The following is a 22,741-nucleotide window of genomic DNA, read 5'->3' as shown; positions in this document are numbered from 1 at the left end:
AGGGGTTAGTGTGTGGTTTGGGTTGGGTCAGGGTTCAGGGTGAAGCTGCCCCGGGGAGTCAGAGGTCAGAAGTCGGGTGTCACCTTGTCATAGGGGATCTGCAGCAGGTCCAGCATGACCTTGTGGGCATCCATGTTCTTGAGCAGCCGCTGCTGTTTCTTCCTCATCTGCTCCCCGACGCCACACATCTTGTTCAGCCGCTCCAGGATCTGGGGGAGGGGAGGGTGAGCCCAGGGCCCCTTCCCACTTCCTCAAGCTTCCCCTCTGCCCGACCCACCCCTCAGCCGACCACAGCCAAGCCCCAACTCACACCGGGGACAGGAAGAGGGAAGGAGGCCATGGCCGCTGAATCAGATCCCTGCAGCAAGGCAGGAAAGAACTAAAAGCCCAATTCCACCCATCAAAGCTAACACAACAACATGACTGTAAGATGGAATTTCATTAAGTTCCTTCGGCTTTAAAATAATTCCATCTGGACCTTGGCAGAGTTGTTTTCAACACTCAAGGAAAGCTGGAGGATATCTTCCAAGGCAGCGGGGAGCGGAGGCGGAAGAGGCCGGCCCGCAGACCCACGCCCAAGGACCCGGCCACTCACGCCCTTGACGATCTGGTAGTTCTCGCTGCTCTTCTCCCCAGGCGGGTGCAGAAAGCCCTCCTCGTCCGCGGGCCGCTGGGGGCACAGGGAGCGGGGTCAGCCAGGCCCAGCCCTCGCGGGGGCCCTGCCCCCACTCCCGCACCCCGCACACCTCCTTCTTGTCTTTGGCGGCGCCTGCCTCCACCTCCTCGCCCTTGCCGCTGCCCTTCTTGTCCACCCACAGCTCCGACTTCTCCACCATGGTCCGCAGCCGGTCCAGCTCCGACTTGATCACCTTATAGTTCTCCACGTCCTGGGCTGAGATCAGCAGCTGCACCTGAAGGTCAAGGACAGGCGTGCCTGGTGAGAGAGCACCCCCAGGTCCACTGCCTCATAGAGACTCCCAGCGCTGCACTATCCCGGCCTCTCTGCTCCCGGCATCTCCACTCTACAACTGCTCCTCTCCACCGAGCCAGATCCTACTCGGAATTTATGACTCTGTTCTAAGTCCACTGCTTCCAGGAAGCCTTCCCTGATGGCCACAGGCTTCCCTGCACCCCCGGTCATGAGCTGCGTCATCAGCTGGCTTCAGTTATTCACTGACTCGTGGCACGTGCTGCTGTGGCCTGTCAGTTGTTCACGCAAAACCTGAACAGGGCGGGGCAAGGCATACTGACATCACTGCATGCTGGGAACTGAACCCTGACTCCTATCCCACCTTACCCGCTCTGGGTCAGTGGGTAAGGGAAGAAAGCTAAAGCCCCCTGGGCCTCAATTTCTCCCACCTGTAAAACAGGAATGAGAGTAGAAACCACGCTGTCGGGGCTGCTTGGAGAATTACATGAATGCAAGCCCAGGGCTCAGTGCCTGGTACACGGCGCTCGCTCATTAAATACCACTCCCCTCTCACAGGGAGCGGTCGAGACCACATGACATCACAGTGACAAAGCCAGTCCCCTTGGTGAAGGCTGAGTGCGCACTAGGCATGATTCAAAGCACTTATTAGCAAAGGTGCACGTGATAGAGTGTGCCATCTGTAAAGTGCTGTCCACCTCATAAGACATGACAGGCCTGGAGCCAGGCTAAGAGGAGACTGAGGTGGCCAAGACGCAGCTCCCCCTTTAAGGGGCTCGGCAAGGCCAAACACCCCAGGGAGGCATCTCGAGCTGCCCCGGGGCTGTGAGCTGCTCCGTCCTGGCATCCCCACCTAGCGTCCAGTCTGCAGCCCACCTGCTCGGTGCCTGCTGGCTCCCGAGAAGCCCCCTCGGGCCTTCCTCCCACTCCCCAAGGGCCGGGCGCTCTGGCAGGGGAGCCAGCACCTGCTCGAAGGTGTGCATGGCCTCCTGGCGCTGGCTGAAGTGCTTGAAGAGCAGCTGCAGGGCCCCCGAGACCAGGGGCGCGTAGTCGTGCATGGTGAGGTGGATGAGCACACGCAGGAACATGCGGCCACCCTCGTCGTCCACCTCCAGCATGCTGCTCGTCCTCCTGGGGGGGGGGGTGGGGAGGAGGGTGATGGGGGGCACGGCCGGCGCCTTCCTGGGGCCCAGGGGACAAGCAGGCTCCCTGCCACCCATTAGGTAGCCGTGGTGCCCCATGTCACGCTGGCTAAAAATATTGATGTTTCCTCCTCACTTTGCAAACAGCTGTCACCCTGAGCACCCCAGGGATCCCTGTGTCCCCTGAGGTCCCACACAACAGCTGAGGCAGGGACTCTTCACAGGGGACCCACAGACACCCCCAAGGGATTCATGGCTAGAGGGTGGGGCTGTGAACAGAGGTGGGGGGAAACATCCATCTTTCTTTTCACCAACCTCTCACCAAAACGTAGCATTTCCTTCAGTGAGAAAAAATTAGCGGTACCTGTGACTTTGTCACCAATAAAAAAATCACAGATGTTTTCCCATCACCTAAGAGTTGCTATAGAAATTTGCAAAATATCATTTACAGTCATCAAGACTTCAAAGTAATGGTACTAATTACACCCCAGGCACGGATTGTTATTTAATGTGCTAATAGAGAGGCACACATATATAACTGTCACTTCAAATTTGTTTTCTCCAGTATTTTGATAACTGCATCTCAATGCCATTGGTTTCCTTTGTAATTTTGTGTGCACTATTTTATGAATTTAAAAACGCCATTCTGGGAATTCCCTGGTAGTCCAGTGGTTAGGACTCAGCGCTTTCACTGCCGTGGGCCCGGATTCAATCCCTGGTCGGAAAATTAGGATCCCGCACGGCACAGTCAAAAATAAAAAAAAAATTTTAAAAAGGGCTTCCCTCGTGGCGCAGTGGTTGAGAGTCTGCCTGCCGATGCAGGGGACACAGGTTCGTGCCCCGGTCCGGGAAGATTCCACATGCCGCGGAGCGGCTGGGCCCATGAGCCATGGCCGCTGAGCCTGCGCGTCCGGAGCCTGTGCTCCGCAACGGGAGAGGCCACAACAGTGAGAAGCCCGCATACGGCAAAAATAAATAAATAAATAAAAAATAAAAACGCCATTCTGAGAAGGGAGCCAAAGCCTTCACCAGACGCCAAAGGCATGGCACAGAAATAGTTAAGAGCCCCCAGCTCCTGGGGTGACCCTCCCCACCCTGCTCCAGCCCTCTGAAGAGCAGGCTGCCCTCCCTGCTGTGGGACACAGGGACATCCCTCCAGCCACCTGGCCCAAGTCCTGACACACAAAGGCACAACTGCCCTGAGGGGAGGCAGGGGGATGACCAGGATGACAGTGGGGCCCAAGTGGTCCCGATATCACTGGGCCTGGGCAGGCAAGGGAGGGTCAGAGTGCAAAGCCGGGGCACCCCCACCCCAGAGCCTGGTAAGGGTCTGCAGGAGGATTAACCGAGGGGGGAGGGGTCTCAAGCCTGTGTCCGCATCACCCACCCAACCCCATCCACAACCCCCAGCCTCAACCCTGGCCTCACCCCACTCCAAACATGGCCTCCGCCTGCTCCCCGATGCGGTCCAGGTTCATGTTGGCGGCTGTGGGGAGCAAGAGGGCGCAGATGAAGGCAAGTGGCTGGTCCATGTCCAGGAAAGATGGGGAGCACTGGGGAGAGGGGGCAGGGAGACGCCCAAACCACCCCCTTCCCCACACTGGCTGGTTGGCAGCCCCTCTGCCTGACTCTTCTCGCGGCAGAGGTGGAACCAACCATGGCAGGGACCAGATCAGCCACCCTGCCCTGCCGGGGCGAGCAGAGCTCTGGGCTGGGGGTGCTGGTCCGGCTCAGCCTGTGACCAACTGTGGCCTTGGGCAAGTCCCTGCCCCGCTGTGGGCCTCAGTTTCCCCATTTAGGAAATGGAGGGGATGACCCCTGCCCCGTGCCCTCATTGGGGCAATTAAATGAGACAATGGAGAGGAAAGGCCCTTGCAGACCGGGAAATGGGGGCAGGGCTGGGGAGCTGGCCCGAAGTGACCCCAGGCCGCAGCCCACGGCTGTGTACCCCTGGGCGAGTCACACAGCCTCGGCATGAAGTCAGGGTGAAGGGAAGGGTGGGGGCTCACTGGCGGAGTCGAAGGCTGGGGCTGTGCCATCAGCCCCGTTGTCCTGCATGGGAAACACCTCCACAAACTCCTTCTTGAAGACGGACAGCAGGTATGAGATGCGGTAATCCAGGCGGACATTGAGGATGAACTGGAGAAGGAGGAGAGGATGGGGTGAGGACCGGTCTGAGGTCAGGAGGCCAATCTCGCTCCAGGAAGAGTGAGGGGCCACCCTGAACGAGTTCCAGCACTCCGGAGGCTCAGCATTGATGTTCAGGACCCTATGGGACAACACAACCAACAACATCAAGACTCCCCTACCCAGGGAAGGCATGCTGGTGCAGCCACCGTGGAAAACAGTATGGAGGTTCCTCAAAAAACTAAAAATGGAGCTGCAGTATGACCCAGCAATCCCACTCCTGGCATATTATCTGGACAAAAATATAATTCAAAAAGATACCTGTTCCCCTATGTTCATAGCAGTACTATTCACAACAGCCAAGACATGGAAACAACCTAAATGGCCATTGACAGAGGAATGGATAATGAAGATGTGGTACATATACACGATGGAATATAAGTCAGCCATTAAAAAGAACGAAATAATGTCATTTGCAGCAACATGGATGGACCTGGAGATTATCATACTAAGTGAAGTAAGTCAAACAGAGAAAGACAAATACCATACAATATTACTTATATGTGGAATCTAATGTACAACACAAATGAACCTACCTACGAAACAGAAGCACACTCACAGACACGGAGAACAGACTTGTGGTTGCCAAGGGAAACAGGGGTGTGCGGGAGGGAAGGATTGGGAGTTTGGGATGAGCAGACATAAACTATTACATACAGGATGGATAAAGAACAAGGTCCTACTGTTTAGCACGGGGAACTATATTCAGTACCCTGTGAAAAACCATAATAGAAAAGAATATTTAAAAAGCATGTGGATATATGTATAACTGAATCACTTGCTATACAGCAGAAATCTAACACAATGTTGTAAATCAACTATACTTCAATAAAAATAAATAAATAAATAAGGACTCCTCTTCCCAGGGAGGTCCAGGGCGCCCTCTCCCCAGCTCCTGCCTCAGTGATGGTGAATGGTACCTCCTCTCAGAATGAGGCAGAGACCGCCCCCCGTCACAGCCCACTCAGTCCCTCTTTCCCAGGCTGGACGCTAACAGGGATGGGAAGGCAGCTCCCCAGGTCCAAAGGCCGACTCTTGTCCTCCTATCCTTCTCTGCCAAACAGACCCTGGGGTTCCTGGAAGTAGGAGGGAACCAAGGACTATGGGGGAGCAGGAGAGGCGGGGTGGGGGGTGAGGACACAGGGTTTGCAGACACCCCTGACTGACCTCTATCCTCTGTCATCATGGGGCACAGAGCCTCTGGCCACACCCAGGACTCAGATCTGGAAGCCCCCAGCCCCCAGAATGAGTTAGAAGTCCCCTCTTCTGACTCCCCTAAACAGACCCTGCCCAGACTGGGTCCCCAGGGACATCACTGCATTACCCTTCCCATCCTCTGGTGGAAGCACAGCAAAAGCAAAGGGTCCTTATCCCTTCTCAGGACCCTATAAAGCCCCTTCCCCAAGTGCTGCTGAGGAGTCTCAGACCCAGAAGACACCCAGAAGAAGGATGACTGTGTCCACCCCACTAGGAAACAAGCTCTCAAATCTCTAGCTCTGCTTCAAAACCTGTGTGACTGCAGAAGAGTCCCCTCCCCACTTTCCCTTCCCTCATCTGGACAATGAGGGGACAGCGCGCACCAGAACCACTAGGAGGGCTTGTTACCGCACAGACAACAGGCCCCACCTCCAGTGTCTCTGATCCGTAAGTCCCAGGTGGGGCCCAAGAACCTGCATTTCTAAGTTCCCAGGTGAGGCTGATGCTCCTGGTCGGAGGACCACACTTTGAGACCCACTGGGCTACCCACTGGGCTAGACGGCTCATCGTGGAGCCTCCCAGCACTAGATACTAATCTGAGGGGGGTTCACCTCACCAACCTCCTCATACCTGCCCCCCATTCTCCTGCCCTGTTCCTAACACCTCCCGCCACGCTCCTGGCCCAGCCACCTGCAAGATTTCCAGAATCTTCAGTTTGGTCTCCATCACCACAATGTTCTCATTCTCCTCAAACTTGCTTCTGTCCAGCGGCTCAGGGGCACCGGTGCCGGCAGGCAGGCTGGGGGCGCCAAAGACAGACTGCTTGCGGTTCAGCACCATGGTGGACATCATGTGCCCCACTCCCTGGATGGACCGCCGCACGTTCTTGCCTGCAGAGCGGCGAGCAGGAGGGGGTCACAGAGGACACACGGCAGGAGCACCTGGTCTGACTCTGTCTCTCTCAGCTGCAGGGCAAAGCCACCCTAAGGAAGGGGCAGGGCTTCCTCCACCCCAGGAAGACTTCCTGGGGGAGGTGAGCTTTCAGCCAAAGCTGGGAAAAGAAGGGAGGGCCAGGGCAAAGGTGAACTGTGTGGGGAGATCAGTGAGAATTCTCATGTGGGAAATCACGAGAGCTGTTACAGAGCACGGGGGACTCAGGGGACACTGTGTGGAGAGCACTAAAGGCCAGGGGTCAGCCTCCGTGCACTTTTTGTTTGAATGATTTTTTGCCACCAGTGGGTGCCCCTGATGGCTGGGCTGTTTCCTCTTGATAGCAGGGTGTGTCCCCCCATCTGACTGGGAGCTCCCCTGCAGGGTGTCATTATCTCCCTCAAGACCAGGCTATGTAGGAAGGCAACTCGCCCAGACCCCAGGGTCTCCACAGTGCCTAGGCAGGGGGCCTCTCTGGTCCAGCCAAGGCTGGAGGAGACTGGGGCTTAAGACACTCACTGGCAGAAGAGCCAGGAGGCAGGAAGCACAGGAGGGTCGATGGGAAAGGTAAAAGGAGACTGAGAAACACTAGGGTGGGTAGCGGATGGCCCGGCGGAGCAAAGCCTCACCGCCTGGGTCCTCATAGACTTGCAGCATGGCTGGGGGGCCCTGCACGCAGTCGATGATGCCCAGCAGAGTGCGTGTGAGCCGCAGCAGCTCGCTGAAGCTGTAGAAGCCGAAGTAGATGAGGTTGTGCGCCAGGCTGACCACCTGCGGAGAGGGGTGGGGCCGAGGTGAGTGTGGGTGGGGCCAAAGTGTGGTGGGTGGGGCCTCATGAAGGGCGTGGTCTTGTGGGTGAGGCCAGCCCAGGGAGTATAATGAGGGACAGATTCCTCGGGAAAGGCTCTAGGATGTCAAGGCTGCATGGACACGGAACCAAAGAGTCCCAGACAAGGGCAGCCTGACCCCAGAGGGTTACCGAGGAAGAGAGGCCTGCAGAGGAGGCCACTGTGGGGAGGACAGGGCAGAAATGCAAGAAGTGGCGGGTGGCTCCTGCCAGGGGCCCGTGACCCAGCCCTGGGCTGATGTGGTGAGTGGACGAGGGGGAGGCAGCCCTCTCCGGGGCGTCAGGAGAGAAGCCTCCCTCCCAGCAATCTATGAGGTGTCCCTGCAGTGGCGGGGGCACTGAGGGAAGTGAGGTCGTATATCCCACACCCTACCCTGGGGAGTGACCAAGACCCAGGAGGGGGCAAGCCAGCGTGCTGCTGACCCCAGCCCACCTCAAAGGTGAGCTTGTTCTTCTCCTCATTGGCAAAGGGCACGGCCTCACTGACCACGTTGTTGAGGTAGTCCTCCACGAACTCCATGGTGCTAGCAAACTTGTTCTTCTTGTCATCTCGGGAGGCATTGAGGTTGGAATCATAGCTGGAGGTGGAGGCAGCGAGGCATGAGGGTCCCCTGAGATCCTCCCCCTCCCGCCGAACCCTGCCCACCCTCCTCCACCCAGCTCACTCCTTGATGGTGATAGCCGTGGGGATCTCAGTCCAGAGGCGGGCAAACTTGACGGGCGTGACCAGTTCCTGGGGGTCACGGTCCACGTGCACATGCAGCATCAGGTGGCAGAAGGAGGCACGCAGGTCAAAGGGCAGCATCTCGTCCGCCATGCACAGGAAGATGAGGTCAACGCCCAGCTGCTGAGAGATCTCATCGATGGCCAGGTACTGCCGGTCCAGGCACATGCGGGCAAAGAGCTTCAGCTGGTACCTGCGGGACAGGGAGGACGGTGAGGACGTGGCAGGTGGGCTCGCAAGGGCTGCTGGCACAGGCCTGGGCCTGCTGAGGACTTGAGAAAGTGGCAAAGTCTGGGATTGAGTAATAGCAAATCTCCCCTCTTTGCTAAGGAGGAAGGTGCTTCTGGCTCAGCCAGGACAGGTCTTCATGGGAAGAGGGATGGCACAGAGAAAGGCTGGGAGGGGGAAGGAAGGATAGCTCGGTAAGAGGAACCCTGCTCGGGCAGGGGGTTGAGGGCAAGACTGGGAGACAGAGGAGGGGAGGGTGCAAGACCAGGGTGGAAGAGCTATAGAAATGAAGGCTGTAGGAAGCTTTGTTCTGCACCAAGTCATGCCCTCTGCCTCCTCCTCGGAGGCCTGCATTACCTACCCCAGGCTCCATGGCCAGGCAGCCTGGGTTTGGATCGTGGCTCCCTGCTTACAGCTGTGTCACCTTGGGCAAGTTCCTTTACCTCTCTGTGCCTGTCTCCCCAACTTTATAATGCAAGTAATGATAGTCTCTACTTCACAGGGTTGTCGTGAGGCTGAAATGAGTGATTGGGTGAGTGTTTTGACCAGTGCCCAGGAGACAGTGAGCCCTTGATGAGTGTTATCTAGTATTCTTATTTTTTAAATACGAATGTATGGGGACAGGTGTGGGTTTGTTTCAGGCCTCACCACTGTGCTGAGCCCGGCCTCAGGCCACCCAGTGCTCCTCGGGCCGCCCAGTCACCCATCACTTAGCCTCCCTGGTGAAGGCAGAGGCAGGAGCCCCCGCGAAGCTGCTGGGGCTCGTCCCGGGGCAGGGCCTGGCGAGGCCCCCTGGGAGGAGCATGAGGCACCTGTAGTAGCTGAGCACGTTCTCATCGTGGGCGTTGCCGGCCCGTGCCTCCTGGGCCAGCTGCCTGATGCTCTTCTCATGGTGCTCGTTGTTCTTGTCGGTCCACATGAGCCACACTTCCTCCTCTGAGTACTCGATGCTCAGGTACTCGAGGGACTGCGCCATCTCCTTCACGGGCCGAAGCCTGCAGACCGACGGAACCCATCACAGGGAGCGGGGCCCAGAGCCCTCCCCGAGCACCCCCAGCCACACAGACCTCCCCTCCCAGAGCTGGGCTGAGGGCCAGTCAGGCTGCCTCCCCTGTGGAACCCACCTCCAGCTTGCGACCCCAGACAGACCATGAGCTTCTGGAAGGCAGGGGCCTGGGCTCATTCTCCTCTGTGCCCCCATCCCCTCCCCCACACAGTGCCGAGCTCCGAGCTGGCCACACAGCAGGTACTGGGTATCTGCAGAGAGCCTGCAGGTTCTAGCGTGAACCCAGACAGGGCCCCAGCTCTAAGGCAGCGGGGGTCCGGGCAGGGTGGAGGCCTGGGGGGGGATGTGAGCTGCGGGTAGGAGACAGCGCAGCCGGCTCACTCGGTCTGGATGAGAATGTCACTGTTCTTGGGGTCCAGCACACACTTGCAGATGAGCTCCTGGGTGACGGGGATGGCGATGTGGTTGGACACACACAGGTCAGAGAGGTAGTCCAGGAACCTGGAGTGGTGACAGCAGGGGTGGGGTGAGGGACTCAGAGGTGGCCCCCCAGTGGGGACAAAGCCCACCCTCCTCCTTCCCCAGCTGGCAGCATCAGCTCCCTGGCACTTGGAGTTTGCTGCTCCTGCAACCTTCTCAAAGCTTGTAGACAGGGATATGGACTCCCGGCTCCCTGGGGAGGGATGACCCACAGTCATCACCCTGGGGCTAGATGGGAGTCCAGAGGGTCAGAGGAAAGGAGACACAAGGAAGGAGTGATATTCAAAATATTTAACTGGTCCAATGCAGGCACTGGCTTGGCCGCTGGAGAAGGGTCTGGGGGCCTCCTGCTCTACCAGGAGTCAACCCCCTTGTTGCTAGGTTGGGCCAAATATGGGAGGGGACATAGGGAGGGGCTGGGGGGGCCAGGGCCTCAGAGAGGTGGCAGTTTATCAACAAGTGCAGAAGGATTTCAATATTTAACAGCCAGCACCAGCAGCTTTCTCCCCTGGGCAGCAGTGGGAGGGGGAGGGGGGTGGTATGGCGGGGGAGGGGGGCCCACCTGGGCTCCCGGTTCTTCCGCACCAGGCTGACGAAGGTCTCCACCTCCGTCTTGGTGATGTGCTTCTCCAGGAGCTTGCGGTTGTTGTGCAGCAGGGCCGTGATGGTGTCTTCGGCCAGGATGTCATAGCCAATCTGGGACTGCATCATCCCGAACTGCTTGGCGATGTGCTCCTGGGGGGTGGCCGGGCTGGGGGTCACAGGGAGCCCAGCTCTGCTCCAGAACACCGGTCCCAGGGCCCCAGACAAGGACCCGACACCGGCAGGGGACCCCAACCCTAGGAAGCTAAGGGGTCCAGGAGAGGATGCCAGCTCCGGGCAGAGGGCAGTTTTATGTAATATAGTTATTTAGCTCACCATCCATCTCCCTACCAGAGTGAAACCCCCACGAGGGAGGGACCCTGTCTGTTTGGCGGGGCCAGCTACATGATTGGTGGGGCCCGGTGAAAATGAAATAGCAGGACTCTTCCCAGAAATAAGCCCACACACCTACAGTCAATTACTCTTCGACAAAGGAGGCAAGAATGTACAATGGGAAAAAGAAGTCTCTTCAGCAAGTGGCGTTGGGAAAGTTGGACAGTGCGTGTAAACCAATGAAGTTAGAACACACCCTCTCACCATACACAAAAATAAACTCAAAATGGTTTAAAGACTTAAATATAAGACATGACACCATAAAACTCCTGGAAGAGATCATAGGCAAAACATTCTCTGACATAAATCGTACCAATGTTTTCTTAGGTCAGTCTCCCAAGGCAAAAGAAATAAAAAAATAAATAAACAAATGGGACCTAATCAAATTTAAACCTTTTGCACAGCAAAGGAAACCATAAACAAAACGAAAAGACAACCTACAGAATGGGAGAAAATATTTGCAAATGATGCGACCGACAAGGGCTTAATTTCCAAACTATACGAACAGCTCATACAACCCAACAACAAAAAAAAACAACAACCCAATCAAAAAATAGGCAGAACAACTAAATAGACATTTCTTTAAAGAAGAAATACAGATGGCCAATAGGCACATGAAAAGATGCTCAACATCACTAATTATTAGAGAAATGCAAATCAAAACTACAATGAGGTATCACCTCACACCACTCAGAATGGCCATCATTAAAAAGTCTAAAAATAACAAATGCTGGAGAGGGTGTGGAGAAAAGGGAACCCTCCTACACTGTTGGTGGGAATGTAAGTTGGTGCAGCCACTATGGAGAACAGTATGGAGGTTCCTCGGAAAACTAAAAATGGAATTACCATATGATCCAGCAATCCCACTCCTAGGCACATATCCAGACAAAACTATAATTCAAAAAGATATGTTCACACCTATGTTCACAGCAGCACTATTTACAATAGCCAAGACATGGAAACAACCTAAATGTCCATCAACAGATGAGTAGATAAATAAGATGTGGTATATATATGCAATGGAACACTACTCAGCCATAAAAAAGAACGAAATAATGCCACTTGCAGCAACATCGGTGCAACTAGAGATTATCACACTAAGTAAGTCAGAAAGAGAAAGACAAATACCATATGATATCAGTTATATGTGGAATCTAAAATATGACACAAATGAACTTATCCATGAAACAGACACAGACTCACGGACATAGAGAACAAACTGGTGGGTGCCAAGGGGGAGGGGGTTCGGAGAGGGACAGAGTGGGAGGTTGGGGTTAGTAGATGTAAGCTTTTATATATAGAATGCATGAACAACAAGGTCCTACTGTAGAGCACAGAGAACTATATTCAATATCCTATGATAGGACTGCCCTGGTGGAACAGTGGTTAAGAACCTGCCTGCCAATGCAGGGGACACGGGTTCGAGCCCTGGTCCGGGAAGATCTCACATGCCGTGGAGCAACTAAGCCCGCGTGCCACAACTACTGAAGCCCACGCGCCTAGAGCCCATACTCTGCAACAAGAGAAGCCACCTCGATGAGAAGCCTGCACACTGCAACAAAGAGTAGCCCCCGCTTGCCGCAACTAGAGAAAGCCTGCACGCAGCAACAAAGACCTAATGCAGCCAAAAATAAATTAATTAATTAATTAATTTTTTAAAAATATCCTATGATAAACCATAATGGAAAAGTCTATTAAAGAAAGAATGTATATGTATGTATAACTGAATCACTTTGCTGTATGGTAGAAATTCATACAACATTGTAAATCAACTATATTTCAATAAATAAATAAACTAGAGGTAATAGTAAAAAAAAAAAAAAAATAGCAGGACTCTTGTTCAAAAATTAAGAATTTCAAGACAGCCACAGTGGAGAGTTAAACCCAGCATGAGGCCCCTCTCAGGATGGAGCCAGGTTGTGCGCTGTGAGGACAGCCCTACTATCTGGTTTGGTTCCCTGCAGCATCCTCATCCTTGGGGCCTGAGACAGCGCTTGGCACACGGCGCTTAGCACACCGCGGGTGCACCTTGGTGAACACGTGCTGAGTGAATGAGAGCAGGAGTGAGGGAGGGAGCGAGCCGGCCAGCAGGTGAAGGGGCAGCAGTCCAGGCGGCGGGCAGCCCACCTGGTTCTTGCGGTAGTCCTCCTGGGAATGGCGCAGCACGCGGTAGCACAGGCGAAACATGTGCTGGTAGGGGGCGTTCTTCTGGTCCGACAGCTCCTCCAGCCGCACCAGGGGGCCCTCACCCGCCTTGTCACGGAACGGGGTCTTCAGAATGCCAAAGATCTAGGGGAGCAGGGAGAGTCAGGAGGGATCCCCACATCTGCCTGCACCCCTAATTGTCCCGAGAATCCTAAGCCCCAAACTGACCCTGCCTGGAAGCCACCCTGACATTAACCCTGAGCTGATTCTAAGCTAGACCATGACCCCCGCCCACCCCTTACTCACTCCCCTCTCCTGGCTGGAATCCCAACGCTGGCCTCAGCCTGTCCCTCCCCAACGTGAATTCTAATCCCAACTCAGATCTTGGGCCTGGCTCAGCCTCTGGGGGAAGAGCTGCGGCTCACTGCAGCTCAGGGGTCTGAAGCTAAGAGAAAAGGCAGGCCAGGCCCGTGTGGCCAGAGCTTAAGAGACCAGACACAGGCCTGCCTTGTCCAAAAGGATGGATGTGGGGATGTAGGGTTATATAAAGCCAGGCTGGCAAAGTGGTAACAAGTGAATTCAGGCAGTGTTTGTTGTACTATTCTTTCAATACTTTCCCAACGTTTGAAAATTTTCATAATAAAAATTTAGAAAAATTTTTTTTTTAAAAAGCACAAGTTTGGGCTTCCCTGGTGGCGCACTGGTTAAGAATCCGCCCGCCAATACAGGGGACATGGGTTCAAGCCCTGGTCTGGAAAGAGCCCACGTGCCGCAGAGCAGCTAAGCCCGTGCACCACAAACGCCAAGCCCGCGTTCTAGAGCCTGCGAGCCACAACTACTGAGCCCGTGTGCCACAACTACTGAGCCTGCGTACCACAACTACTGAAGCCCACGTGCCTAGAGTCCATGCTCCGCAGCAAGGGAAGCCACTGCAATGAGAAGCACGCTCACCGCAGCGAAGAGTAGCCCCCACTCGCCGCAACTAGACAAAGCCCATGCGCAACAACAAAGACCCAACACAGCCAAAGATAAATAAATAAAATAAATAAATTTATTAAAAAAAAAAAAAAGCTCAAGTTCTCAGCCTGATATCTGAGTGCAAATCCTGGCCCTCCTGTTTCCTAGCTGTGCATTCTCGGTCAAGTTACTCCAACTTCTGCGTGCCTCAGTTTCCTCATGGGTAATATGGGGATAATGATTAATAAATAAGCTCTCCCCAGGTTGGGAGGATCAAATGAGTCGATTCATGTAGGGCACTTAGGGCAGTGCCTGGTACATGGTAAGAGCGCAATAAATATTGCGGGTGTTGTTTTTTTTTTTTTAAGAGATGATAAGATCAACCATACCTCCATTTTTTTAAAATAATAATAATATTTTTTTTAATTTTTAAAAGGAATTGATGAGAAACATCAGGGAGACTGCAGCTCAGCTGGAGATGGGAAAAGGCAAGCTCACGTTCACAAAACGTCCTGTTCCCAAAATTAAAAAAAAAAAAGCAGGAGTGGACTTCCCTGGCGGTCCAGCAGTTGGGACTCCGTGCTTCCAATGCTGGGGGCATAGGTTCAATCCCTGGTCAGGGAACTAAGATCCCACATGCCGTGCGGCCAAAAAAAAAAAAAAAAAAATGTCCTGTTCCCTGGTCACTGGCCTTTCCCCGAGGCCGCCCACCCCCCATGCATGTGCATGGCCACCTGTTTGAGGATGTTCTGCTCTCTCATCAGCTTCTGCCGCTCCCGGTTCGGCTTGGTAACCATGATGTCCAGCACGTTCTGCCCGTTGTTGGGGACGTCGCTGACGAAGAACACCAGGTCCTCCAGCAGCTGGATAACAAATCTTCACGAAGGGACGCCAGGGGTGACGAGTGTGAGGTGCTGACCCTGGGCACCCCCCAGGACCCCCGCCACATGCCCCCTGGGGCAACCAGCCCTTCCGCACGTGCCAGCCTTGCTGTCACAGCACAGAGCCCATCATCTGCCTTCCATTTCTCTCCCAGCTTCACCCCGAACTGCTTTCCAAACACACCCCTCACCCCACCCACCCTGGATCCAAAGTGCCCTCTAGACAAAGAATCTCAGGATACTCCGATCTGGAAAGAACCAATAGGGCACAGGCAGGGTGTTTGATGTGAAGGGCTCTGCATTTCCATCCACCACTTCCTAGCTGTGTGACCTTGGGCAAGTCTCTTAACCTCTCTGAGCTTCAATCCCACCATCAGTAAAACAGGGGTAATGATGGCTCCATCAAAAGGCTAGTTCTTGGAGTATGTGAGCAGTGAGGCTGGGGTCCAAGGTCAGCCAGGGCCCCGCAGGGACCAGTCCCCACCTCTGTCACCCTGCCCCCACCCAGCCTATCCAGATTCTGCTTTGTGACTCCTTTGTTTGTGAAACACAGGCCCCAGGAGGACAAGGGCTCTCAGGAAACCTCGGCAACCCTGCCCCTGAGGCCCACCTGCGGTCATTCTGGCTGATGAAGCCCTCGTTGAGTTTCTCCACGGCGCTGGCCAGCATGGAGCTGGCGTCGTTGGCAAAGTCCAGGTCTCGGATCTCGGACACAGGAACCGACACAATGGCGAAGGCTTCCTTGTCCTCCTTGGTGGGGCATGTGCCCAGCTGCAGGGACAGAGGTCAGCAGGGCACTCAGGGACCAGCCTGGGCCCCAGCCCAGCCCCCAGCCCAGCCCCCTAGCCCTGATGGGCCCCACACCATGAGCCGGATGGGTCGCTCCTCCTCGACATCAATGGGCACGTTGGTGCTCTGGATCCACGTGTTGGTGCAGAGGTGCCGCAGCCGGACATACGAGTTCCTGCGGGCAGGGGGGCGGACAGAGCAGGGGGAGTGCACCACGGAGCGTAACCCGGCAGTCTGCCCACTCTAACCCCTGGGGCTTCCCATCTTCCACCTGCCTCCACACCCAGCAGCCGTGGGACAGAGGCACAGGTCCCCTCCAGGTGAGGAGCCTGAGCCAGAGAAGAGAGACCAGCAACACGGCCCCCAGGTCCTGTACTAACTGCTGCGCTTTGCCAGGCCCACATGCCTTGCCCAGTCTCCCCAGAACGAAGCTCTGAAAGCCCAGGCTTAATTACAAGCTCAGGACCCAAATTTATTGGGACAAATGAGGCTATTTAAACTATCCCACCTAGTGTCAACTACGCATGTAGTATTTTCACGGCGGAAATACTCCTGTCTTTGATTATGAAATACAATTAACATTCAGAAATGAAAAATAACCTGAATCTCCAAGTACACCTGGCCCCAAGTTTCCGATAAGGGATCGCGGGCCTACAGTGATTCAATGAATTCTCCCATCAGCCCTGCTGACGGGCAACTTGATAGTCTCACTTCACAGGTGAGGAAGTTGGGGCAAAGTGACAGAGTCAGCTGCCTGAGATCAGCCAGCCAGTCAATGCTAAAGCCTGCTTGACACCCAGGAAGTTTCTTGATGTTACATTTTAGAATCTCGGGGTTGGGGGGGCCTTAAATGTCAGGAGGTCCAGCCGTCACATCCAATGCACCCTGGACAAGCTGTCATGCCGCCCGTGCCTGAGCCCCAGGCTGAGTGGCTTTAAAGAACACTGGAGCAAAGGCTTTTTTTTTTTTTTTTGGTATGTGGGCCTCTCACTGTTGTGGCCTCTCCCGTTGCGGAGCACAGGCTCCAGACGCACAGGCTCAGCAACCATGGCTCACGGGCCCAGCCACTCCGCGGCATGTGGGATCTTCCCGGACTGGGGCACGAACCCGCGTCCCCTGCATCGGCAGGCGGACTCTCAACCACTGCGCCACCAGGGAAGCCCTGGAGCAAAGGCATTTTGATGAAGAACTAGCACAAGGAGGCACCCAGGGTGCAGGGCCCAGGGCCGGGCACATGGCAAGCATTCAGTGGTGGTGAGCTGCCTACAGGCCTCAGAGCTGCATCCCCAGAGGGGCAACTCATGGCAGGTCCTGAGGCCAAAGGACCTCAGAAGGACAGAGGAGTGGGGGGTGCAGGGAGTCCAGGTGCCAGCCTGGGCACCCCCGCCGGCGCCCAGGCACACAGCGCCTACCTACCGGGGCACGAAGGAGTCGGTTTTCTGCAGCGTGGTGGGATCCAGCTCGAACAGAGAAGCAATGTCGTTGCCGTGGGGCACAGCAACCAGGCGGTATTTGATCTTCTCCCCAGCGTTCCGGCGACCTGCGCGGCCCTGGGCACCCTGTGGTGAGGACCTCAACTCAGGCAGGAGCCCCTTCCTCCTCTCAGGCCCCCTGAAACCACCCAGGATCCCACCTGAGAGGCCGTCTCCCTCCAGCCCACCTCCCAGGGTTTCGCGGCCTCCCCGGCCCCACCCCCGCCCACCCCAGAGCTGTGCACAGTCACTCTTCCCGGCCCTGGAACCCTTCTCTGGTCCTCACCGTTCCCGCTGCCTTGGGATCAGAGGCGTCACCCTTGTAGCTGGGGTTCTCCTGCTCAGAGGTACAAGATAGGGGGGCTATCCACATGACCCCCACTCCAAAATACAGTCTACATGTGGCCCTGGGTTGGGGCAGTCAGGAACCCCCCCAACCTCCCAAGGGTGCCCATCCCAGCCCCCAAACTCATGCCACTCCTTGTTGACACGGAGGAGGCACCAACTAGAGCCCCAGGCCCTGCCCTCACGGCCCCTCTCCAAAGACCCACAGATGGACGCGGACACACACACATGAATGCCCCAATATACACAAGCCTGTGCGTTACGGACAGACAAGGACGTGGAATGTAAGTTCCACAAGGGCTGGGCGTCATGCTCACTGCTGTATCCTCAGTGCCTAGAATAGCTCCTGGCACATAGTAGGAGACAGTCATATTTGTGAGACTTATTCATAGTCATGCACGTCTTTGACAATATTTGTTAAGTAGATGCATGAGTGCAGAGAAGCCAGGGTCCACAGACACATGTATCTCTGTGCAGACGTGTGCCAGGCACACATGCTCGTGCACGCACGGCCTGAGCTCCCAGGATGCCCTCTGCCTCCCCACTCACCTCAGCAGCCAGGTAGTTGCCCGTGGCCAGGTGCTTGAAGCGGTACAGGCCGTTCCAGTGGCCAGCTCCTCCACGGCAGGGGTCATGGTGGACCACCTGGCGGGTGCAGGGGTGTCAGGCTGGAAGGAGGGGCTGGCTGGGGAAGGGGAGGCATGGCGGGGAGGGGCACCGCAGGCCTGGAGAGCTCTGGGTGGATGGCTCTGGGACCCTCTCTGGCCCCTTGGCTGCAGAGGGGCTCAGACGAGAGACGGATGGGGGTGGACCTCCCACCCTAGAGGGGGAGGAGGAGCGGGGGAAGCCCAGGGCTGCAGAGGAGGGCTGGGGCCCAGGCGCCGGAAGCAGGGATCTAACCTCCACCTCCCAGAGGGCATTGGAGCTGGTGGCCGAGGTGGCGGACTGGCGCAGCGTGGTGCGCAGGAACACCTGCAGCTTGCCCTTGTACTCATCGCACGTCAGGAACTTCTCCTGCTCCGCGTGGAACAGCCGCACCACGTCTCCCTGCAGGCGGCAGGGCGTGGGCTCGTGGCAGACAAGGACCCTCCCGGGGGAGGAGCCCACCTGTCTCAGATACTGGCGCAGCTCCTTCTTGAGCCAGCAAGCCAAGGGTGGGGTGCACACCTAGCCCTCCGAGAGGGCGGCCCCTCCTGCCAACCCCTTATGTCCTACAGGCCCCGACCCGACAGCCTCGCATCCTTGTCCGAGAGGGCACAAAGGGCAGGGGGCCTGGCCTAGAACCGTGGAGAGGTGTCGAGGGCACAGGGTGCTCAAAGAATCTGGGCCCACCCCACGGTGGGGGGATGGGGACCCCCACTCCACTGCCACCCCCTTAGCAAGACAGCAAAGTGAGAGCAGCCAGGACTGGGAAAGGATGGACAGGGCGGTTGTGAGGCCAGAGACAAGAGAAGCGGAGGACCAGCTGGGGCCGCTGGGTAGGGCCCTGTGGGAGTGGAGGGAGGCCGGATGGGGGTGCAGAGGCAGAGAAGGGGCAGCATGGAGGGGAGGGCCAGACAGGGAGCAGAGCTGGGTGCTTGGAAGGTGGGGGCAGGCAGGCAGGGGGACCTGTGGGGGTAGGGCGGGGCTGTTTCCGGGGAGTTCCCAGTCCTTACCCCTTTCAACACCTCCTCCAGGTGGTCTCGGAACTGCATAAACAGGTTGATCTTCCAGCTGGTGTTGCAGTTCACAGAGTTGACCTGCGGAAGCGCACAGAGACCCGTGAGGCCGGGCAGGCCCCCAGCCGCTGGGGAGTGGGCCTGTGCCTAAGACCCGAAGCGGGTGAGGGGAGGCCAGCTCAGCCCCCATTAGAGCACAGGGGGGTGTCTTCTCCCAACCAGGGCCCCCAGACCCCAGCCCAGCTGCCCTGGGGCCGCCACCCAGTGGGGTGGAGAATGTAGGCAGACACTGGGAGACAGGCAGGGAGCAGGGAGCAGGGAGGCCCACCCAGCCCCTCCAGCTGTAGACAGGACTGGAGGAAGCAACCGGGGGGGGGGGGGGGTGGCTACGTGGACACCCATCCGCTGCCGGGCTGGCCCTGTTATCAACCAGTGTCCTTGGACTCTAATCAACAGAAATGAGTAAGAGTCCAGATGAAAATTTCAGCCAAGGCTTTAGCAGGACTCCTACTTCAGCACTAGGGAGGGAAAATAAGACACAGGTGGCCCTGCTCACTCTTCTTATATGGCGGGGTGGGGGGCAGGGGACGGGTTCATGGATGGGGCCGGAGGGGCGATTTAGGTGGCCTGCCCGCCCCCTTGGTGGTGCCCGGCACAGTACCCTGCTTTTGCTCCCAGCACCTCAGAAATGGCAGTTGGTTTTTTCCGCCTTTTTGTACCTTACTGTTCACAACTTGCCCCAACTGTGCACGCGTGCACACGCGTGCAGTTCCTTTTAGTCTCTTAGAGTTTCTTTGTATTTTGTTGCCTGAGGAGATGTTTGTCCAGGTGCAAGGGCAAGCACTCCCATAAAGGGTCCTAGGTCCCAGCCTATATCAGCCCACCACCCTGTTACCACCCCAGGTTCTTGGCCTCTTTAATCAGGAGAAATAGGTAAGAGACCAGATGAGAAATTCAGGCAAGGCTACAGCACGAGGGAGTGAAAACAAGGAACAGATGCCCTTGCTTGCTCCCTGAGGCCGGGGAAGCTGGTCCCTTAAATGGGCTGAGGTCAGGGGCGGATCCATGGGTTAGGTCGGAGGCGTGGCTTAGGCGATCTGCCCGCCCCCACGGTGGTGCGGGCATCATGTGCAGTGCCTGGCTTTTGCTCCTGGGACCTCAGAAGTGGCAGCTGGTTTTTGGCGTTTTTGTATCTTATTGTTCATCGTTGCCCTGACTGTGCATGGGTGCGGGTAGGTTTAGTCCCTTACAGTTTCTTTGTATTTTGTTGCTCGGGAGACACTTGTCCAGGTGCAAGCACTCCCGTGAGGGGCCCCTGACCCCAGCCTATCTCAGCCCAGCACCCCGCTCACCTCCTTGCAGCCAGCATTGTCGCTGAGCTCATAGTTGCTGGCATGCAGAGGCTGCCCAGCGTTGACAGGGTTCAGGATCACCTTGTCCCCGACAACCACCTATGGGGACAGAATGCAGCAGAGTGAGGGTGGGGACGGCCGGGCCCCCAGGCTTCCCTCTGGCCAGTCTGCCCCCTAAGAAACAGGCATGAGCTCATGCAGCCCCCACACCAAAGACCCTGGAGAAGCCCCCCTGGTGCTGTGGCCTGCGCCTTCCAGCAGGCCCCTCCCCCCAGCCCTGTCCTCACATTGTCCCCGTTGCTCCGCAGCTTCCAGAAGGGCTGGATAAAGAGCCAGGAGCCCTCGTTGCCCGTGGCATCCAGCGTCACCCGCATGGCGTTCTTCTCCAGCAGGGCCGGCAGCCGCTTGTTCACGGTCAGGTACTTGTTACTTTTCATGTGCAGGAGCTGAGAGGCGGCGGGGGGCCAAGCAGTGGGGGGGGGAGTGAGGTCACCCCAGGAGGCCAGCCCATCAGAAAGCGGGGGGCTGGGGGACACACTGGACCCTTGGACAAACAGACCGAGACAAACATGGCCACACGCACAATCACACACCCAGTCCAGCACCCGGGTGATCACTCAAAGAGCTAGCGCTGTTCTAAACACCCTAAGAGTAGTAGCTCGAGGAACCTTACAGCAACCAGAGGGAAGTACTGTCACTGGCCTGATTGTCCAGTTGGGGAAACAGAGGCCCAGGGAAGTGAAGTAGCTGGCCCAGGTCACAGAGCCAAGATGTGAACCTGGACCTCGGGGCTCCAGATCTGTGCTGGTGGCCACAGTGCTGAACACACACCCGTGCACACAGCCATTCAGGCCACACGGCAACGGGCACACGTAGAGGCAGACGCGCAGTCACAGAGACAGTCCCAGGTTGGCTGGTGCCATGGCACTGGCACCCCTCACCCCCACACCTGCCCCGGCGTCACACCTGGATCACACTGCCGTACTTCACGACGTCCCCATGCACCTTCTTGTTCTCTGTGTCATTCTGCTTCTGCTCCATCTGGGCCGCATGCTGCACAGACATGCACAGAGGTGGAGGGCGGGCCCAGAAGCCTGCTACTGAAGGGACACATCTTCCCACCCCCCACACAATGCAGGTCCTGGCACTGCACCCAGAGTGACCCTCCTGAGGCCACCTGGCCTGTTCCTCCCACTACCGACGAGAGAACGAGGCTCAGAGTGTGTACAGCACACAGCCAGCGGCACCAGATTCCTCCCCTCAGGCCCCTCCTCGCCGCCTCCCTCTGGAGGGGGCAGCCAGCAGGCCTGTGAGCCCCCTACGCCCCAACACCCCCAGCAGATAACCTACAGTTGTGCCTCACTCCCCTGCCTCACCAGACCCCTGGTGCCCCAACAGGGGACCCCTGGCCCAGCCCAGACACCGGCAGGTGTGCTTGGCAGCATTTCCTCCTCCCCTCCACCCTCACTCCTCTGTGACCCTCCCTCCCCAAACTGTGTGTGCTCCTAGCCCACCGCCTCCAGGGAGCCTTCCCTGACGAGCCACATCCAACTCTGACAGATCCAACCCTGATGCCGCCAGGATTTGGTTTGCATCCCACTGGGGACACCATTTTAGGTTCTTCTGTCCCGTTAGACTGGAAGCTGCCCGAGGATACACTGTGCCTCCTCCATCAGACGGGGGGGTCCTGGAGGTGGGGCTCTGTCTCCTCCGTCAGACCGGCTCTCTCTGAGGGCAGTGGCCCCTCTGCCCCTTTCATCTCCTCAGTCCCATTATCCGGGCCTCATGCCGGAGGCTGGTGGGAGGAGGGCTGCTGGGGAGCCACGCCAGGTACCACGTGACTCTCCCCAAACCTACAGTGTACGGCTGTGTGACCACGTGTGGTTCTGAGTGTCTGCGCACGCGTGAATGCCCTACGCCCAGTCAGATCCACAGCTCAGCCTGGGCCTGTGGCGGCAGCAGGAAGAAGCTGCGACGGCCCCCAGCCCAGGATGAGGGACGGCCTTATTTATAACAGAGCTCAGCAGCCCACACCCAGCCCCCTCTTTCCAGCCCAGTTCACAGCTGTGGGTGGGGCCCACCGGGCCCACCCTTTCCCCATTTCACACCACCTCCTCAGAGAAGGGGATACCGGGAAGCAAGGTCTGCCTGATGGGGGGCGGGGCCCCAGGTCCGGGGGAGGGTCTCAGAAGCAGGCTGCAACGTTGCTGACCACAGCCAATCCTCCCACTCTCTTTTCCATGGGGATTGGGCTGGACGCCCTGAGCTCTGTCCAGAGAGAACCGCCCAGGATGTAAACTGAGAGGCCTGAGAGCAACCACCAGGCCCTCACACCACACACCAAGGTCGGCCAGAGACCCAGGGGCCATCTAAGCCCCACTGCCAACTCGTAGGATGAGCACAATGGCCCGGTCCCCTTGAAGGGCCCCAGGCTCCAACTCTATAAAATGAGGGGTGAGGTTAAGACTAGTTCTTAAATCAGGTTCGCTGTAGCCACC

At 56.9% G+C, this 22,741-nt stretch overlaps 1 protein-coding gene across 3 annotated transcripts in view; it reads right to left on the bottom strand.

Annotated features, from left to right (window-relative positions):
• The window catches only part of ITPR3 (inositol 1,4,5-trisphosphate receptor type 3), a 67,000-nt gene that overhangs the window by 19,342 nt on the left and 24,917 nt on the right, over positions 1 to 22,741 (bottom strand). For all 3 annotated transcript variants that reach the window (XM_049716407.1, XM_049716408.1, XM_049716409.1), the window contains 25 exons: positions 21,210 to 21,296; positions 20,531 to 20,689; positions 20,244 to 20,342; positions 18,889 to 18,972; positions 18,134 to 18,280; positions 17,783 to 17,878; positions 17,175 to 17,225; positions 16,833 to 16,975; positions 15,492 to 15,591; positions 15,238 to 15,398; positions 14,481 to 14,622; positions 12,772 to 12,933; positions 10,232 to 10,404; positions 9,571 to 9,690; positions 8,996 to 9,178; positions 7,897 to 8,148; positions 7,665 to 7,809; positions 7,014 to 7,155; positions 6,145 to 6,344; positions 4,080 to 4,209; positions 3,499 to 3,556; positions 1,894 to 2,059; positions 747 to 911; positions 596 to 670; positions 84 to 209 (listed from right to left, as the gene is read on the bottom strand). In XM_049716407.1, the coding sequence (XP_049572364.1) occupies positions 84 to 209; positions 596 to 670; positions 747 to 911; positions 1,894 to 2,059; positions 3,499 to 3,556; positions 4,080 to 4,209; positions 6,145 to 6,344; positions 7,014 to 7,155; positions 7,665 to 7,809; positions 7,897 to 8,148; positions 8,996 to 9,178; positions 9,571 to 9,690; positions 10,232 to 10,404; positions 12,772 to 12,933; positions 14,481 to 14,622; positions 15,238 to 15,398; positions 15,492 to 15,591; positions 16,833 to 16,975; positions 17,175 to 17,225; positions 17,783 to 17,878; positions 18,134 to 18,280; positions 18,889 to 18,972; positions 20,244 to 20,342; positions 20,531 to 20,689; positions 21,210 to 21,296 (3,366 nt within the window). The remainder of the gene's footprint in view (positions 1 to 83; positions 210 to 595; positions 671 to 746; positions 912 to 1,893; positions 2,060 to 3,498; positions 3,557 to 4,079; positions 4,210 to 6,144; positions 6,345 to 7,013; positions 7,156 to 7,664; positions 7,810 to 7,896; positions 8,149 to 8,995; positions 9,179 to 9,570; positions 9,691 to 10,231; positions 10,405 to 12,771; positions 12,934 to 14,480; positions 14,623 to 15,237; positions 15,399 to 15,491; positions 15,592 to 16,832; positions 16,976 to 17,174; positions 17,226 to 17,782; positions 17,879 to 18,133; positions 18,281 to 18,888; positions 18,973 to 20,243; positions 20,343 to 20,530; positions 20,690 to 21,209; positions 21,297 to 22,741) is intronic.

The sequence above is a fragment of the Orcinus orca genome, chromosome 10, assembly GCF_937001465.1.
Source record: "Orcinus orca chromosome 10, mOrcOrc1.1, whole genome shotgun sequence".
Lineage (NCBI taxonomy): Eukaryota > Metazoa > Chordata > Mammalia > Artiodactyla > Delphinidae > Orcinus > Orcinus orca.
This window is presented reverse-complemented; position numbering and strand designations above follow the sequence as displayed.